This window comes from Schistocerca americana, chromosome X (assembly GCF_021461395.2).
Source record: "Schistocerca americana isolate TAMUIC-IGC-003095 chromosome X, iqSchAmer2.1, whole genome shotgun sequence".
Taxonomy (NCBI): Eukaryota; Metazoa; Arthropoda; class Insecta; order Orthoptera; family Acrididae; genus Schistocerca; species Schistocerca americana.
In genome coordinates, this window is record NC_060130.1 from 183,113,600 (window position 1) to 183,135,024 (window position 21,425).

The following is a 21,425-nucleotide window of genomic DNA, read 5'->3' on the forward strand; positions in this document are numbered from 1 at the left end:
ACTGACTCATATATGTTTCTTATATATAGGTGTAGTTGAGTTACCTTCCATTGCTATAAGTATTTTGTTCCTACTGAAAATGGGACGCCGATGGCCATTTTGCTTGACATTGCTACTGTCAGGCATTGCCTGTCTACTTACAATTCCAGTACCACTTGGTAAGTGTGTAACATCTGCAAATATCTGTTCATATTTATTCACAATTTGATTTTGGAATTTTCTTGTTGTTACTGCACAATAGCTTTTAACATTTGAGTTATGGAAGTACATTCAGAACTGCATAATGTGATTGTCTGACATCAAGTTTACATCTTTCCATTTGGTCCTGAGATGCTGACTGCACGAAGTGTAGAACTGAAGAACAGTGAATTTAAAATTTGATGCTAGTGAAGAATGCTTCACATTGTTTAAACAGCTGTCTGAATGAATGGTTTGGACACAGAGGGACTAAATATCAAGACCAGGCAGTCTGAAATTTACAAAGAAAGCTTAATATATGTATTAGGTCATATCGTACAGCATAAAGCAGGCTATTAACAAACTTGTAGTGGTTTAAAATTTTCCTAAGAAGAGAAAGTGACAATGAGGTCCTGTTGACTTGACAGACTATTATCTGTTACACAAAAGTATGTCTCTTGTGGGAATACAGGCTGTGACATTGGACACAGTAGAAATGGATCTTTGAAATTATGAATCTCTACAGGGGAGATGATAATGACTTCTGTAAAGGTGAGTTACACAGGAGCTAGTTAGGACTTGCCCCAGTTCATTTATACGAAGAGATACACACAGGATGCTCCTTGAAAACAGAGCAAACCAACATATTTTGAAAAGGAAACATGCAGAACAGCTGCACTAAGTTCAATATTAAACTTTCTTGCTGATTAAAACCATGTGCCGGACCGCGACACGAACTCGGGACCTGTGCCTTTCACGTGCAAGTGCTCTACCATCTGAGCTACCCACGCATGACTCACACCCATCCTGACAGCTTTACTTCTGCGTGTACCTCGTCTCCTATCTTCCAAACTTCACAGAAGCTCTCTTGCAAAACATTCAAAGCTAGCACTCCTGGAAGAAAGGAGTGCTAGTTCCGCAAGTTTTGTAGGAGAGCTTCTGTGAAGTTTGGAATGTAGAAGACGAGGTACTGGCAGAAGTGAAGCTGTGGGGATGGGGCGTGAGTTGTGCTTGGGTAGCTCAGATGGTGGAGCACTTGCCCACTAAAGGAAAAGGTCCCAAGTTTGAGTCACAGTCAGGCACACAGTTTTAATCTGCCAGGAAGTTTCATATCAGTGCACACTCCACTGAAGAGTGAAAATTTCATTCTGGAAATATCTTTCAGGCTGTGGGAAAGCCATGTCTCCGGATTATCCTTTCTTCCAGGTGTGCCAGTTCTGCAAGTTTCTCAGGAGAGCTTTTGTGAAGTTTGGAAGGTAGGAGACAAGGTACTGGCAGAAGTAAAGTTGTGAGGATGGGGTGTGAGTCATGTTTGAGTAGCTCAGATGGTAGAGCTTTTGCTCTCTTTGGTCATCTTCAGGTCCAACGTTGCATAAGTATCTGAATAGGCTGATGGAAAAAATGCTTCTTGAAGTGTTTACTAAACATACAGCAACAGAACCTCTTATTAATGCTTATTGTGTTATGAGTGATCTGACATCTACATTCTGTAGATGTTTAAATCTAGACTTCAGAATAGCTTAGTTAACTTTTGTCATCAATAATGACTTACCTTATGTCAGGAAAAATGACATGCATTTTGATTAAATGACATCCTGTTTTTATATACTGGTATATCAGCTTTTTATTATCACAAAATGTATGAGCATAAAAAGAAGCCGGCCGAAGTGGCCGTGCGGTTAAAGGCGCTGCAGTCTGGAACCGCAAGACCGCTACGGTCGCAGGTTCGAATCCTGCCTCGGGCATGGTTGTTTGTGATGTCCTTAGGTTAGTTAGGTTTAACTAGTTCTAAGTTCTAGGGGACTAATGACCTTAGCAGTTGAGTCCCATAGTGCTCAGAGCCATTTGAACCATAAAAAGAAAATGTCTTTTACTTTATGTGACTTTTTTCTAAAACTTGCTATAGTCTCTACATCTGAGTTGTTTGATATCTTGACATTTATAGCCACACTCACAGATGATTTTTGCTGCATACGATGACAGAGCCTGCCATGAGAGCAACAATTTGTGGTGTTCGCAACCAAATAGCTCATTTTGGCCACTTTTCCTTTAAGTTTTAATTCATTAAAAAGCATTATATCGCTGTACTCCTTATTTCAAAAAATTCTGAATGTCATTAAAATGTACACCATTTTGTTCATTTCATTCAAAAACAAACCTAGTTGCTTCAGTATCTTGGTTGTTACATGAATTCATTGAATTAAACATACAACAAAATTATGTTATACTCTGCTTAAAAGGTTACTCTTGATCATACCATTGTCCTGTAACATGGAGTTACTGCCTTCTTCGCACATAGATCTTCAAACTTGCTGGACAAACTAAACTACACTGTACAGTGACTTACTCAGAATCAGAATCTTTATTATCCCATAACATACGAAGTCAAATCACGATCTGATGTACTGGGGACTCGTCAACATTACATTTACATTTATATTACAATTACAATTTGTATATACAGTATTACAAAAACAATATATCAACACTCCAGTTTACATGTATTACAAAGTAATATATAACAACAGCGTTTAATGACTTTATCATGTCACTGGCATGAGTTCTTACTACATTTTTCACCAAAAAAACTTATTTTCAGTTTATTTATTTTTGTTACAGGCTTTCCTATGTCAACACCTCAATTGTTCTGTCAGCACCCATTTTTGAAGTTAACTGCATATATTTATCACTGGTTAAAAAGATTTCACACACTGAACTATTTCTTGTTTCAGATAAAGATCTGCAGTGGGTAACAATTGCCTTAGCAATGGCAGGAAAATTTGCTATATCTTCTTCAAATGTGATAATGCCTGTTTTCACTGCAGAACTGTTTCCTACAGTGATAAGAAACCTGGGAGTAGGTGCATCAAATGTATCTGCAGGAATAGCACTCATGCTTGTACCATATCTATGGAATCTGGTATGTATCTTGTAATGAAGTACTTTCAGAAGTACATGTATTATTTAGCTTTTAGGCTACTATTCTCAAGGGACTAGTCTACTTTAGGAGTCATTTGAAGCACTTATGGTTTGAAAGCTATGGTATAGTACACTGCTCAACAGAAGTTTGGAATATTATCGTAAAATGTAGTCTACAACACTACAGATCTCAATGAGCTAGGCACTTCATGCATTACCCAATTAGAGCCCATATACTGGATGGTGTTTCTACTGACATACTTTATGGCCATTTCCCAGTCATGTAAACATACCACTGCTGCAGCGGCACACAACAACTTCATATCAACAACAGCTTCATTCAGTTTGTGTTCAGCTCTGCAGTAGCATGCCATGTACAGGCATACAATACTTTGATAGAACCAGGATAGTGACTTTACTTTCAACAGTTCAAACACAGCAAGATGCCACTTAAAGTGGTGTGTCTAAGGTGTGGAGAAAGTACAGAGAGATGGTAAATGTAAATGACAGACCTCACAGTGGTCATCCTCGTATGACAACACCGGTGCTCAGAGGCACCCAACATCAACTGCCAGAAATGTTGGAAATGACTTCTTCTGGGCAACAGGGATTCATATCACAGACCAAACAGTGCATAGAAGATTTCATTAGCGTGGTCTTTATTCCAGAAGACCAGTGGGAATTTTACACGGAACCAATGGAACCAACGAAATCGAAGGACCTGGGCTCTTGCATATCAACATTGGATCATTGCAGAATGGAGTAATGTCATGTTTTCTGACAAGACCAGGATAGGTTTGCAACCAGACACTAGACATGTTAGGATATGGTGAAGTGCTAGATGACACTAGGAATGTTGATACGTTCAGTAGTTCCATATATTTGAAGGTGTAAGTGTAATGTTCAGGGCAGCAATAATGATGGGATGGCAGACCCCTCTAATTCCCACCTACATGATTTGATTTGATGATTCGATATGTTTATTCATTTGTATAACAATACAAATTGTATGGATGTTATCAATTGTGTCTTATGAACTAGAATACATGGGTTCTTGCAATGTTTACAATTCAATTCTTATAATTTTTACAGGTCAATTCTTACAATATTTATAATTATAACAAATGCTGTTGCTTTATACAGGCTTACGTGGTTTTTGTATCTACTAAATAGCTATCTATAATTATTTTAAATACTCATTTACCTTGTAACAACTTTTGCTTCATAAATATATTTTTAGCTTTTAGCTAAAGATATGAAGTTCATCTACACCTTTCATTTCCTGTGGCAGTCTGTTGTACAGTTTTAGGTCGTTATATAGCACGCTGTTCTGTGTTCTGGATTTGTATTTCCTGTTTAGGTATAAGTAGTGGCTGGATCTAGTTTCATGGTCATGCATTGAGCTGTTTGTAGCATACAGATGAATATTTTTCTTTACATACATAACAGTCTGGAAAATGTATTCACATGGGACAGTAAGAATTTCTAGTTTTTTTTTTTTTTTTTTTTGCATAAATCAATACAATGGTCCCTATTGTTGCTATTTGTTATAATCAGTACAGCTCTTTTCTGTACCTTGAAGACAGACTGAATATTCCCATCACTTGTTCCCCAAACATGATTCCATAATTGAGGATTGAATGTATGTATCCAAAATATGTCATTTTCAGGCATTAAAATTGCACTTAGGTGCAAGTACTCGTAGAGCATAGCATTCTGTGGATAGTCTCTTTGATACAGCTTTTACATTTTCTGTCCATTTTAACCAACAATCTACCTTCAACCCCAAAAGTTTGGTATCCATTACACATTCTATTACATCATCATTAATTGATAATTTATCATCATTGTAACTGGAAGTACATACAATTAGTTTTCTTTAAATTCAAAGTTACTTTATTTTTCAGTGACCACTTGTGAACATCTTTAAGGGCTGCATTAGCCTTTTATGTCAACTATATTTGAGTTTTGACTGTGATCACTATGTTGCTGTCATCAGCAAATAGTATTTTTCCACACATCTGATACTCTGTAGAAAATCATTGTTGTAAATAAGAAAAAGGATTGGGCCTAATATACTACCTTGTGGGATGCCTATATTAATGTTTTTTTGGATCTGATAAGTGTTTTACTTGAAATCCTTCTAAAGCACATGAAATCTCAACACGCTGCATCCAGTTTCCTAGGTAGGACTTAAACCACTTCTTAACCACATCTCTTTTTCCTAGTAACTCTAATATATGTAATAAAATTAAATGGTCCACTGTATCAAATGCCTTTGGTAAGTCCAAGAAGATTCCATTCACATGGTCACCTTCATCCAGTGCCTCAAGAATGACCTAAGTAAGCTCTGCAATAGCCGATTCTATACCTCTTTTGGGCCTGAAACCATGTTGTTCCTTGCAAAGAAGGTTAAACTTATTTAGATACTACATTAACCTATTTTTCATTACTTTTTCAATAATTTTGGAAATGGTGGACAGTAGGGATATTGATCTGTAGTTTTCTACATTTTCCACATCAGTATTTTTCATTTGTCCAACACATTCAATGTGTGCACTTCACCTCTTCTGTCACTTTGTTGTTATACTGCATTGGATGATCAGCTGCAGAAATCAAAACAAGAAAATACCTCATAATAGTTCTGATAAATGTCCATCCCATGAAGAAGGGTGAAATCTGTTCTGTGTTTTGCTTGTCAGTTTTAAGTAGAACTAATTTACAATTTCTTTTCAAGTAACTGCAATGTTTATATTAAATGTTTACAATGATTAATGGAAGCCTTCCTCATTATGGGATTCATTAATAAAAAAAAGCTTTAAATCATCTTCCAGTCTGAGATGGATGATCGTGTCCCAATGGGATTATTGGGTGTATGTGCTGTAGTTGGGGGTCTTTGTGTCTTGCTGCTGCCTGAAACTGCTGATCGACCCTTGCCAGGAACTCTTGCAGAGGGTGAAGATAATTCAAGGTATGTATACACCTATGTATCTTTTATTTATATACCTATATTTCTTCCACAATTTCCATGCACTGAAATTTGCTGTTACTTAATGGACCAAAAGACAGACTTAAATATCCATGATTATACAACTACTGAGTCACAACTGTTTATGACACTATTAACACGTTGCCTATGGCTAAAATGAGTAAACTACACCCAGAAGTCATCTTAATCAGTTCATATCATTTGATTTGTCATCTCATTTGTAGTCCATCTGTTTCATCATTTTTCTTGGTGCTACTTATCTCATAGTTGATGTACAGAGTTGAAAGTACAGCTCAGATGTCAGCTACAAGATAAATTGTTGTCAATAATCACTCAACAGCTTGTGTATTTTGAAGCATGTTCATCAATACAATCCATGTCTTTGTTGTAAGAGCATCAGTAGCTGTTCTGTAGATGGTTCACTGATGTTTATCGTTATCTGTGTTCAATTTTCCTCATAAAATGGCTAGAATAAGAGGAAACTGAATGATGTAGAACTTGAATAGGTGATGTAGAACTTGAACAGCTAGTTAACATGAACGAATCAGAATGAGATGAGCTTATGAACGAACTGTCAGATGCTGGAAATCTCTACAAACCATCTTCATGTGAGTATTCAAGTGAGGATTCAGGTGCAGACAACAGCAAATAACAGGCACGACAAATACCAGAGACGAGGGAGGTGACATTCCTGAAGATCCACCAGTATTTGTGTGCATCGAGGATGTGGAACTGAAATTATATGAAATTTAGGCATCAATACACTTGTTGATCTGTTTTTTTTTTCCAAAGTGTTCCTAATCTCATTATGTGAACAAAAAAGTCTATATGAGAGCCAGAAGCAGAAAAACGTGCGGGGAGAAGATCAACCATACTCTTGAGATGGAGGGATACGGATGTTGTGGAAATAAAAGTATTTCTGGGGCTGTTGCTGCACATGGGATCTTGTTGTTTTCCACTGATGGAACATTACTTGAGTACAAGACCTTTTTACAATGTCACATTCTGGAGGTTTGTTACGAGTAGAAAACTGTTCTCCTGTTACTGAGATACCTACACTTTCAGACAACTCACTGTAGTCCAGTGACTGACTATACAAAATTAAAACAGGTTTGGCTGTTACAATATCATCAGGAGCAATAATTAAGTTCGAGACAAGACATTTTGCATTGACGAATCAAGGTTTTGTCATGCAGACGTTTGTTTTTCTGGAAGTACATCATGTATACCTATACATAACATCAAATTAGCTACAGAATGAGCCTTTTCAGCCAACAGCACAGAATTTCTGACACCTATAATTCTTCCTTAGGAGGAATAGTTTCAGAATGACACGTACCAAAATACATCAAGCATTCTTTTCCTCACATCTTTCTCAGTGTCAAAGTTTTTCTTATATAAAATGAAGTAATAAATGTGCAGTGAAGATTTGTATTCTGCTTGACTTAAGAACACAGTGAGTGAAAAGCTGATGTAAACAGTGTTGATGTTCATCATTGCCTCTTACAGTATACTATATGCAGAGTTGTTGAAAAGAATGCTTCCACTAACTTAGTGTGGACTAATGAAAGCTAGTACTGATTGTGCATTTCAACAAACCTGGACAGGACATGGCCTTCAAGGTATTTACCATTGGCAGCGCCACAGTCATGCCACCTCTCGCTGCTCACAGAGACATCAGCCTGCTGGTCAAGGCAACTCCATGATTTGCGCTTTGCTTTGCGGAAAGGATGGCGCGAAGTGGTGCACCTACTTGCCAGGTCACTGTGGGTGACACTGCAACCAAGATATTGCACATATTTGGCTGGATAGTGGCCATAAACAAACCGGAACATAGACAAATAAGTTTACGTACTGTGGAAGCCAATGCAGTTGAATCTAGAGCCATTATCTTCCAGTATGAGCATATTTTGTTTTGCTGGTGATATGGTAGAGGAATTGGAATGAGACTCAAATGAAATTGATACTTCCTTGAAAGGTGGTTATAAGATGAACATAAACAAAAATAATACAGGGGTAGTGGAATGTAATCGAATTAAATCAGGCGATGCAGAGGAAATTATACAATTTGAGGAAAAAATGACACACCTTCAAGGAATTACCCAAATGAGGTGAAAACAGCTAAACATGACATGCATGCACAGACAAATAATTCCAGTTTCAGAAAAACTGGCGGTCTATTCAAGAGAAAGAGCTTCAGAAACACATATGATGTAAATATTAACGAATTCTGTGAATCTAACAGTGTGGATCTCAAAATAAAAATCTACTGTGGCAAGTCAAAGGAGAAGGCAGAGATAGGTCGTGCATCTGAAGTTGTTTTATATCTGACGAAAGCTTTCTTGAACAGAAGATACATGCTTCATGAGGAAATTTTTATAATCCTTTATCATTACAAAACCTATTTGTCGATTACAAAACCTATGTATGTGGAACATTATGTAACAACAGAAAGGAAAACCAAAAATCGTTAGTTACTGTAAAACTGAAGAATGATCAGATGGTGGGAAAAGAAATGACACTGTTGTTGTTTGCAAATGGAAGGATATATGGAAAGTCCTGACTATTCCTAATATCCACTATGCCAAAATGCTGGAAGTTTGTAATTGAAATGGCAAAGTTGCCTTGAAACCAAACATAGTCAGACACTACAACAATGGCATGGATGGCATTGATCAGTCAGTTTAAATGCTGTTGTATTATTCAGCATTGCAAAAACTATTAGATGGCTAAAAAAAAAGCTTATTCTACATCTAACAGAAATTTACCTGCACAACGCCCATCGGTTTTATAATCACGTAGCAGGAAGGAAAATCAAGTCTCTGGCTTTTAGAGAAAAATTTATTCAGGCATTGAATGGGGATAAGATACTAGGCACATAGAAGAAAATTGGGACAGGTGGCAGCTTTCATTATTTAGAGGCGATACCCACCACTGAAAAAAAAAATGGAGGCAACAAAGCTGTGCACAGTGTTTTGTGCATGCAACAAAAGAAATGAATCACTGTACTTGTGCCCCATTTGCATAGAAAAACTAGCTCTTTGCATGGAAAAAGCTTCAAGACTTATCATCAATAAAAAGAACTATATTTTCATTACCATTAGGACATAAAATAGACATTTTGTGTCTGAAGTGAAAATACCTATATGAATTTTTGTAAGTACTTTTCTGTTACTTTATTTTGAGTGTGAACATCAAAATTCTGTTCCACCATGCCCAGACAATTTACTATACCAGTCCCTGATGCCCAAGATATGTAAATCACATGTGAATGTTTCCATATCTGATTTTATGCAGAAGCTCTTAATGGGCGCTAGTGGCCCAGGCCATCAAGTACAAGATAACTCGTAGCTGGCAGTCAATGTGTTAAGATAGTTTCTGATTCATGTTCTGTAGCACACACACATCCATACAGGGAACAAATCCATACAGGGAACAAAGAAAAAGGATATTTACAAGCAGACCATTTTAATAAAATGGAGCTGAATGTAAGGAAACTGTTAATGTAATGTGTGTTGTAAATGATATATCTGATATATCTGAAAGAGAGTGTACACCATACACCACTTTCCCTGCTGTATGGATGTTGGCTATCTACAATAATTTAACAAGTACTTCTACAAATGATTTTACTCTTCACTACTGTGGTGATGGATTGTTTAAAGCACTACATTGAGTGCCATCTGTGTAGAGAACAATTAGTTATCTCCAATGTTAGGTGTCAGTTATGCAGTGTTCCAATGGTGCCTTATGGTTTTGAAATTAAGTAACTACGGTGTGTTAGTTAAGGCTCCACATTTGAAGTTAATTAATGATAATTATATTTAACAATTATAATATAGTTACACATGAGTGCAGAATCTGCAGTGAATAACAAATAAAAGGGTAAGATGCACGAACAGCACGACTAAAAATAGAGTACAGTACAACTGCTTTTACATTATGAATGAAAACAGATATGACACTGATGTAACATTCTACATATTTATTATTTATTTCTCAAATTGGTTTTTGGCACCTATTCCATCCTCAGGTACAAAGATAAATATATAGTGTAGTGTAGTGTTTATAAGATCAAGGATTTTATACTAACTTATCTACAGGGTATCTCCATTACCAAAGATGAAAATTGTTAATGTTATATTTAGCAACAAAATGAGAGGAGTTATTTCAGAGGAAATTCAATGTAAGATTATTCAGCTAAGTTAAATATGTGACAACATAACTAATGAACCATATAACAAATTACAACAATTGTTCTTAGAAGAAAATAAATTGAACAATAAACTTTTGTGTCATGTTCCAGTGGAGTGGCTGAACAGAATAAACTGTTCTTCCACAGGTCCTAAGTTACAAAGATATGAGATATACTGTTGAGATTAAGCGGGTAAGTGAAGCAGCTGTGATTACAAAAAGTGATTTTTTTATCATGGGAAAAGAGAAGTTATAGTAACTGGAATAAAGGAACAAAATGGGGAATCTGAGTAGGAGGGATAATTTACAACATGGCCTGGATGGGATTATCATTAGTATCTGCAGTTAGAAGTGATGAGTAAGGAAAATGTGTCTTGCCATTCATTTCTAAGCTTGAGCAGATGGCCAAATTTATTAATTCCCATTATATCATCTTTCTTCCTTTATGGTTGTCATGTAATATTTCATGTTGCACCTTCTAACTATGGCCTCCTTCAAGCAGGTGATCTACAAAAGTAGAGTCTCCTTCTCTAAGTTTCCAACTTCTATGGTGTTCCTTCAAGTAAGGGTGCATACTGCCTCATAAAATGACCTATATTGAATTTTTCACAATTACAAGTGATTTTGTATCTTCCATGGGCAAAAAGTGTCCAAAGATGCTGTGGCTACATTCAGTGAGACTTTTCCTCAGTATGGAATTGTGCACTATTTATTGTGTTCTAGGACTGGTGGATTGAGAACAGAGATCTCTCCTGCTTTTTGTGCATTATGGACTCCAACATGATAGGAGAGGGGCAATATTTGTGGTGTATTACCTACCAATTCTTGACACCCAGTGACCCATAAACACAATTCAGTGATACATCACATAATATCCATCACCATGATTGGAGACAACTTCCAAAATTGAATTACATGCAGTCAGACAAATACCCTCCTATCATGGTAGATTCCATAATGCACAAAAAGCAGAAACAACAGCTGTACTTTCTGCTTTACCCTGTTTTTGACCCACCAGCTCAAGAACACAATAAATGGTGTACAGTTCCATATTGAGGAAGAGTCTCACATCATGTTGTGAGCATGGCACTGTTGGATACTTTTCACCCAAAGGTAAAGACAGAACTTCAGTTTTTCAAAAGAGTAGAATATCAAAATCACTTGTAAATGTGGTAAATTCTATATAGGTCAGTCCAGCAGGGCAATATGCACCCACTTGTAGCAACACCATAGAAGTTGGAAACTTAGAAAAGGAGACTCTACTTTTTCAGGACACCTGGTAACATTGTTACAAGGTGTAACATGAAGTATTCCATCACATCTGTGCAAGATGGAGGATGAACTACCTTGAGATAATGGAAATTAATAAATGTATGTCCATCTCCCCAAGCTTACTACTGAATGACCAGACACAGTTCCCTTACTCATCACTTCTAACTGCAGATACCACTCATAATCCAATCTAGGCCATTTTCTAAATCACCTCTCTTACTCATATGTCCCATTTTTTCCTTTATTTCAGACACTATAATTTCTCCTGTCCTGCTAAAAAATATACTTTGTATAATCAACAGCTACTCCACTTACTTGCTTAATCTCACTAGTATATCTTGTGTGTTTGTGTTTTAGGAACTGTTAAAGGCAAGATTATTTTGTTTACCTTCTGCCTTGTAACATGCCACCAAAGATTATTGTTCAATTTATTTTCTTCTAAGAACATTTTTTTTAGTAATTTGTTATATAGTTCATTAGTTAATGTGCCACATGTTTTATCTGAGTAAAATAATCTTACATAGCATTTTCACTGAAATGGTTCCTTTCATTTGATTCCTAAATATGATATTAATAAGTTTGATCTTTGGTAATGGAGATACCCTCTTGATGCACTAGTTTAAAATCTTTGATCCTACAAAAACTTCACCGCACCACATATTTATGTTTGTTCTTGATTGTGGAAAAACACCTGAATACCAGTTTGTGAACATCACACCTATCATGTGTGTTTCATTCATAATATATCAGTCTATAATATATATAATATATTGTATTGAGAACTGACTGAACGATCAATCAACACATTTGCTTTCATTTTCATAAAATATTCTGTTCCGGGGCCATGCCTTTTGATTTCTCTTTCCCTTTATAAAGCACCATTATGAAACAATAATTAACCTTCCATCTACATCTACATCCATACTCCGCAAGCCACCTGACGGTGTGTGGCGGAGGGTACCTTGAGTACCTCTATCAGTTCTCCCTTCTATTCCAGTCTCGAACTGTTCGTGGAAAGAAGGATTGTCAGTATGCCTCTGTGTGGGCTCTAATCTCTCTGATTTTATCCTCATGGTCTCTTTGCAAGATATACGTAGGAGGGAGCAATATACCGCTTGACTCCTCGAGAAGGTATGTTCTCGAAACTTCAACAAAAGCCCGTACCGAGCTACTGAGTGTCTCTCCTGCAGAGTCTTCCACTGGAGTTTATCTATCATCTCCGTAACACTTTTGTGATTACTAAATGATCCTGTATCGAAGCATGCTGCTCTCCGTTGGATCTTCTCTATCTCTTCTATCAACCCTATCTGGTACAGATCCCACACTGCTGAGCAGTATTCAAGCAGTGGGCGAACAAGCGTACTGTAACCTACTTCCTTTGTTTTCAGATTGCATTTCCTTAGGATTCTTCCAGTGAATCTCAGTCTGGCATCTGCTTTACTGACGATCAACTTTATATGATCATTCCATTTTAAATCACTCCTAATGTGCACTCCCAGATAATTTATGGAATTAACTGCTTCCAGTTGCTGACCTGCTATATTGTAGCTAAATGATAAGGGATCTTTCTTTCTATGTATTTGCAGCACATTACACTTGTCTACATTGAGATTCAATTGCCATTCCCTGCACCATGCATCAATTCGCTGCAGATCCTCCTGCATTTCAGTACAATTTATCATTGTTACAACCTCTCGATAGACCACAGCATCATCCGCGAAAAGCCTCAGTGAACTTCTGATGTCATCCACAAGGTCATTTATGTATATTGTGATTAGCAACGGTCCTACGACACTCCCTGCGGGACACCTGAAATCACTCTTACTTCGGAAGACTTCTCTCCATTGAGAATGACATGCTTCGTTCTGTTACCTAGGAACTCTTCAATGCAATCACACAATTGGTCTGATAGTCCATATGCTCTTACTTTGTTCATTAAACGACTGTGGGGAACTGTATCGAATGCCTTGCGGAAGTCAAGAAACACGGCATCTACCTGGGAACCCGTGTCTATGGCCCTCTGAGTCTCGTGGATGAATAGGGTGAGCTGGGTTTCATACGATCGTCTTCTTCAAAACCCATTCTGATTCCTACAGAGTAGATTTCTGGTCTCCAGAAAAGTCATTATACTCGAACATAATATGTGTTCCAAAATTCTACAACTGATAGACATTAGAGATATAGGTCTATAGTTCTGCACATCTGTTCGACGTCCCTTCTTGAAAACAGGGATGACCTGTGCCATTTTCCAACCCTTTGGAACGCTACACTCTTCTAGAGACCTACGGTACACCGCTGCAAGACGGGAGGCAAGTTCCTTCGCGTACTCAGTGTAAAATCAAACTGGGATCCCATCAGGTGCAGTGGCCTTTCCTCTTTTGAGTGATTTTAATTGTTTCTCTATCCCTCTGTCGTTTCTTTCGATATCCACCATTTTGTCATCTGTGCGACAATCTAGAGAAGGAACTACAGTGCAGTCTTCCTCTGTGGAACAGCTTTGGAAAAAGACATTTAGTATTTCGGCCTTTAGTCTGTCATCCTCTGTTTCAGCGCCATTTTGGTCACAGAGCGTCTGGACATTTTGTTTTGATCCACCTACTGCTTTGTCATAAGACCAAAATTTCTTAGGATTTTCTACCAAGTCAGTACATAGAACTTTACTTTTGAATTCATTGGACGCCTCTTGCATAGCCCTCCTCACACTACATTTCGCTTCGTGTAATTTTTGTTTGTCTGCAAGGCTTTGGCTATGTTTATGTTTGCTGTGAAGTTCCCTTTGCTTCCACAGCAGTTTTCTAACTTGGTTGTTGTACCACGGTGGTTCTTTTCCATCTCTTACGATCTTGCTTGGCACATACTCATCTAACGCATATTGTACGATGGTTTTGAACTTTGTCCACTGATCCTCAACACTATCTGTACTTGAGACAAAACTTTTGTGTTGAGCCATCAAGTACTCTGAAATCTGCTTTTTGTCACTTTTTCTAAACAGAAAAATCTTCCTATCTTTTTTAATATTTCTATTTATGGCTGAAATCATTGATGCAGTAACCGCTTTATGATCGCTGATTCCTTGTTCTGCATTAACTGTTTCAAATAGTTCGGGTCTCTTTGTCACCAGAAGGTCTAATATGTTATCGCCACGAGTCGGTTCTCTGTTTAAGTGCTCAAGGTAGTTTTCAGATAAAGCATTTTAAAAAATTTCACTGGATTCTTTGTCCCTGGCACCCGTTATGAACGTTTGAGTCTCCCAGTCTATATCCGGCAAATTAAAATCTCCACCCAGAACTGTAACATGGTGGAAAATCTACTCAAAATATTTTCCAAATTATCCTTCAGGTGCTCAGCTACAACAGCTGCTGAGCCAGGGAGCCTATAGAGACATCCAATTACCATATCTGAGCCTGCTTTAACCGAGACCTTCACCCAAATTATTTCACATTTCGGATCTCCGTCAATTTCCTTCGATACTATTGCACTTCTTATTTCTATAAACACGCCTCCCCCTTCACTGTCCAGTCTGTCTCTACGGTATACATTCCAATCTGAGTTTAGAATTTCATTACTGTTTACATCTGGTTTCAGCCAACTTTCTGTCCCTAGTACAATGTGGGCATTGTGACCGTTTATTAGAGAGAGCAGTTCTGGGACCTTTCTACAGACGCTCCTGCAGTTTACTATTAGCAGATTAATACTGTTATTCCCTGTTGCATTTTGCCTACTCCTGCCTTGCCGTGTCTCAGGAGGCGTCTTGTCGGGCTAGGGAGGGAATTCTCTAACCTAAAAAACCCACATGTGCACTCCACACGTACTCCGCTACCCTTGTAGCCACTTCCTTGGTGTAGTGCACTCCTGACCTATTCAGGGGGACCCTACATTTCTCCACCCAATAGCGGAGGTCAAGAAATTTGCACCCCAGATCTCCACAGAATCGTCTGAGCCTCTGGTTTAAGCCTTCCACTCGGCTCCAAACCAGAGGACCGTCATCGGTTCTGGGAACGATACTACAAATAGTTAGCTCTGATTCCACCCCATGAGTGAGGCTTTCCGCCTTCACCAACTCCGCCAACCGCCTGTGTGAACTAAGGATGACCTCTGAACCCAGACGGCAGGAGTCATTGGTGCCGACATGAGCAACAATTTGCAGTCGGGTGCACTCAGTGCTCTCTATCGCCGCCGGCAAGGCCTCCTCAACATCTCAGATGAGACCCCCCAGCAAGCAGACAGAGTGAACACTGGCCTTCTTCCCTGACCTTTCCGACATTTCCCTAAGGGGCTCCACCACCCACCTAACGTTGGAGCTCCCAATCACTAATAAACCCCTCCCCCCGTGTGCCTGCTCGGACCTTGCTGAAGGAGCGGCCACATGTCCACTCACAGGTAGAGCGGGCAGTGCCACACGGCCAGCCTCCATATTGATCCTCTGCCTTGTGTGCCGTGAACGCCGCTGAACCCGCCACTCCCCTTGGGGAGAGGGTGGCCCAACTGCATACATTTTCATAAAAAAGAAAACAATGACATGCCAACTGTATTAATAAGTCTCTCATGTTTGATTTTCATATGTTTTTGTTACTACTCAAAGACAAATGGAACAAAGCAGGTGTAGTTTTACAGGAATATTTTAGTGCTTGTTCATACCAGGTGAAGATCAGACTGTCAGTGCTACAGCCATTGTATGATGTCCATGCTGTGCCCCAGGAGAAGGAGCCCTTGTGACTGTTGGTGGAGCTTAAATGATGAACTAGCAGTGTTGTGTGCAATCTCTCAACAGTCATTGAAATGATTCACACAGGGCATAGCATCCATGTCTTCTACACATTCTACCAGACTGGTGTGGGTGTGTCCATCCAACTGATTGGCCAGCTCATAATCTTTATCTTACCAATCATATTATTTGGCAGCCTATTTCGTTACAGTTCCATAACACCCTCTTTCTTGATACTAAAACATACACTCGACAATGAAGGTCTCCTCTAAAAGCATCCCTACATTATCTCAGCCTATATTTTATTATATATCTCCCTGCAAGTGGAAGCATGTACTGCGTACCAATCTGGCCTGTCTAATCATGCAATGGTGCTTATGGACTTTACCAAACGAGCATTGCCTCCATTGTTTTAGACTTGCTGAGTGAAGATGTGGACCTAGTGGACAGACTCATATGCTTCCATCTCATATGTTAACTTAAATCTGCCACTGCTACCAAGCCATCCAGAATACACTGCATGCAGCAGTGGATTCAGTTTTGCAGATAATATCAGCCAATTATATAACAAAATTAACTTTCATCATTACTTACAGTCATCATTTGCAGATCTTACCTCAATATGTATTTAACATAAACTTGCATTTATAACCTTAAAAATAGGACTTTTGCTCATAAGTACATAGACTTATTGTTTTAGTGTGAGAAAGCTGCACAAAAAGTTTGTAAAAGCAAAAGTATTTCTGAAATACCTTGTATAAGAAAGTGAATGGAAGTTTAAAAAGTTATCATAGGAAGACATGTTATAGATGCTGTCAAATTTAATAATAGAAGGCACTTAATGCAAGTCAAAGCAAATTATCCCATAAGGATAAAACAGCACCAAGGGATCAGTATACTGGTTTTGGGCAGGTGTAGCTAGAATCAATAGCAAGTATAGTGGGTACTGAATAAAGGGAGAATTCCAATGCAAGTTTCTTTATTTGCATTAAGTACAATGCATTTAAAAACTTAATTCTGATTATTAATCATTCTATGCATTTACACTGTTGAATAAGTACATGCTTCTCACTCCACTGCATGAGATGGCACAGTGGTTAGGGCATTGGACTCATATTACTGAGAAATGTGGTTTAAATTCCTGTCTAGCCACCCAGATGTAGGTTTTCTATTACCAAGCGAGGTGGCACAGTGGTTAGCACACTGGACTTGCATTTAGGAGGATGATGGTTCAAACCCACATCCAACCATCCTGATTTAGGTTTTCCATGATTTCCCTAAATCTCTTCAGGCAAATGCTGGGATGGTTCATTTGAAAGGGCACAGCTTACTTCCTTCCCCATCCTTCCCTAATCAGATTGGACTGATGTCCTCACTGTTTGGTTCCCTCCCCCAAATCAACAAACCAACCATGATTTCCCTAAATGGATCAAAGTAAATACAAAGTTAATTTCCCTGAAAAAACGTGACAGTCAATTCCCTTTGCCATCCTTACTCTGTCCAAGTTTATGCCCCATCTCTAACAATGTCACTGCCAATGGAAGTTAAACCCTGGCCTTCAATTTTCTCATTCCTTTTACAAACTGATACTCAGGGAGAATCTTCCAGAGGGCAAAGTGGTTACTTAAGGAAGGCTGCCTCACTGGCAAGAATGAGATAATTTGCCTGTCCCATTGGGACTCAAATTAGTTAATCATCTTGATTAAATTAGAGAAGTCATTGCATGCAGTAGTTTATTAAAGATAAACTTCCATCTTTTCATAAGTTTTTAAGTGTTCCATGACGCAACAACTAACACAGTTTGAAATTAAGTGCCTTTTCACTGTAGTGCATAGGTATTCCTTTCAGTGATATGGTACAAAATGTAGATGTCAACAAATATGAATACTATTATAATTATCAGACTTCCATTACTGGTATTTCACTGTTAATTTTTAATTTCAGCACATTTGATAACTTCTTCTCCTTCTTTTGTGTACCATTTGGTGGCAGGTTGTACCTGTGATTGTTAAATTACATGCATTATATTATATCAGATGTTTGGATTAAGGAGGTGAAGTTTGCCCTTTAATGTCCTGTTGAAACAGGAGTTATTAAAGACACAGCACTAGTCAAGCTGGACAAAGATGGGCAGAAAATTTCTTGAGACCTTTTTTAATGAACCATTCCAGCACTTTGTCTAAAACAAATGAGGGGAAGTAATGAAAACCTGAATCACAATGATCAAATAGGAAATCAAATCTTGCAGAATACAAGTCAAATGTTGCATGGTTTCATAATGATAATGAAGAATCCACACTGATTTCAGCTGAATAGTTGTGAAAGACCACCAGATACCCTTACATAACCAATCCACAGCTGTAAGTTTGTTTAATGTAGTTGAGTGTATTTACGTATCAGAATGGACAAGAACAACAACATGTAGTGCACCAACATAGATATGATTTTTTTTTCAAATGATTATACTTCTGCTTGTGTGGTATGTTGTTGTCTTCTTCAGAAAATCATTTACTATGAATGTCATTAACCTGCATTACATGCTGAAATCACTACCCTTCTGTACAGAATTTACTAATTTCTGTTACTTTGATTGTAGTGTAATATTACCTTCATTAGGATTCATGAACTATAGGCTGCTGACAAACTGTGGCATCATCTTCTGAGAAGGGTTTCACTGACTGTTAGTTTGTCTACATCTAAATGACTACACTGCAATTCACAATTAAGTGCCTGGCAGAGGGTTCATTGGATCACCTTCAAGCTATTTCTCTACTGTTCCAGTCTCTAACTGTGCACAGGAAAAACAAGCAATTAAATCTTTCTGTGTGTGCTCTGATTTCTCTTATTTTATGAAAATGGTCATTCCTCCCTATGTAGGTGTGCAGCTACAAAATATTTTAGTCTCCAGAGGAGAATTTTCAGAATTTACCATTGTCCTGTGCATAATCAAATTTTTAGTAAATTGGTGATTGTGATTTAGTAATTGTATCAGATTTTATACCAAAGTGTTACATCTAATTTTCCCTTAAGGAGGAGTGCGTATTATCTAGATTTATCATAAATTAACTCTTTTTTCAAGTTTGCTAATAACTATAATCAACCAAAAAAAGTTTTAAGAAATTAGTAATTTATACTACAGATTTTTCTGTTGCCTTAATAGAAATCTCATTTACTTCAATTCTCATACAGAATTAGTAATTTTTTTTTAGCGGAACAGATACAAAAGATAATCAGCAGGCTTAGTTTGAAGTTATTTGTTCACTGTCATGTAATACATTGCACCAGCCACAATGCAGCCCCACTGTGAATGCTGCTCTCAAACACAAGATGAGACATTTGTAGGTAGGTGGGAATAGCCCTGACTACTGTCAAATAATTGGAAGCTGCTGTGAATCAGTGTGTTGGAAGAGCTCCTGAGGGTCATACACCTGTGAGACGGGTGCCAAAGTTACCTCAACTACTATCCTCTCCTGTGGATCCCATCTCCTCTGCAGGATATACAGGACTGGTCATTATTCATTCAGTTGACTCTGAATGGCATTTCAATGGCAGATCCAGGCATTCTGTACAATGTGGACTGGGACCAGGGCAGACTCTGTGTGTTATACCAAATCCCATTAACCAAGTTCAGAGTGCTGTTTTTCAGTGAAACTAAACCTCAGCCAGTGGGACTCACTTCACCTGTTTTGGGGAAACCTGTTTTGTCTAGTGTCAAGAGGAGGCAAACGCAAAAGGGTAGGGGTGCATTAATCATCAGCAGTTCAAACTATGGCAAATGATGGCACCCCTTAGGGAAATGTGAGCAATGGACAGGAAAAGATACCAGGTGCACTCAGTGTGTATGCCGGGTGGCCTCATTCAGTGTGTTGAAGAGGCTATTTCGGCAGTCCCTGATGGAACAGGGTGCAAGCAACTGTAGAGTGTGGTGCACATTGGAGCAAATGATGCCTGTTGTCTGGGCTCTGAGGTCATATTTTGATCATTCCAGCTACTGGCAGAGAAGGTTGAGAAGATCAGACTTGTACATGGTGTTTCAACACAGCTCACCAGCATTGACCCAGAACTAATCATGGCCCCTTCATTCCGAGTCGAGTGGGAGGACTGTACCAAAGACTTTGAAGGTTCTGTGACAAGCTAGGCTGTGACTTCCTGGACTTGCATCACAGAGCTGAGAACTGTAGGGTGCCCCTAAATGGGTCAGGTGTGCACTTCACGTCAGAGGCTGCTATCCAAGTAGCTAACTGTGTGTGGGGTGCACACAAGGGTTTTTTAGATTAGGTGACTCTCCATCCAATCCAGGCAATGATAGCTGTAGGAAACTCAGAAGTATCAGTGTCGGCTCTAAAGAAATGCTTTTCACAGGTGAAAGTATGAAAAGCCTAGGGTCAACTGCTGAGGAATTTGCAACAAAATCTTTTTTCACATTACTCAAGAAACTCAAATCTGCAGAGATAGAAACTGAAGCTGCATGTGAGAGTGTTTGGGCAAGACTCAGTATCAAGTCTGGGCATAAAATTGTAACTGGGTTCTTATATTTCTCATGCGTCATATTCTGAAGTAACCAAAAACTTTAGAAAAAACTTCAGTTCACTTGTACCTAAGTTCCCCAATCATGCTGTAATCCTTGGTGGAGACTTTAATCATCCAACAATCAAGTGGAAAAATTATAGAATTGTTAGTGGTGAGCGTGATAAGACCTCCTGTGAAGTATTACTAAATGTCTTATCTGAAAACTACCCAGAGCAGATAATTCAGAACTACACTCATGATGGAAATATATTGGATCTAATGATAACAAACAGACCTGACCTCTTTGGGACATCCATACTGAAACTGCTATCAGTGATCATGACACAGTTGTGGCAACAATGATTACCAAAGTACAAAGCCCAACTAAAACAAACAGAAAGATATATATGTTCACAAATCAAACAATGTAAACTCGAGGTAGGAATATCAACAATGTAGGAAAAGACAGATTGCTACTTACTATAAAGAAGACATGTCAAGTTGTAGACAGGCATAATTAAAAGACAGACACATATAGCTTTTGAACACAGCCTTCATCAGTTAAGAGAGACTCATAAACAGCTTTCACACACACACACACACACACACACACACACACACACACACACACACAAGAAAGCACATCTCATGCACACATGA

At 38.3% G+C, this 21,425-nt stretch overlaps 1 protein-coding gene across 3 annotated transcripts in view; it reads left to right on the forward strand.

Moving 5' to 3' along the window:
* LOC124555375 (organic cation transporter protein-like) overlaps positions 1-21,425 on the forward strand; it is a 448,833-nt gene that overhangs the window by 422,965 nt on the left and 4,443 nt on the right. For all 3 annotated transcript variants that reach the window (XM_047129264.1, XM_047129265.1, XM_047129266.1), the window contains exons 9-11: positions 30-158; positions 2,910-3,097; positions 5,931-6,067. In XM_047129264.1, coding sequence (XP_046985220.1) covers positions 30-158; positions 2,910-3,097; positions 5,931-6,067 — 454 coding nt within the window. The remainder of the gene's footprint in view (positions 1-29; positions 159-2,909; positions 3,098-5,930; positions 6,068-21,425) is intronic.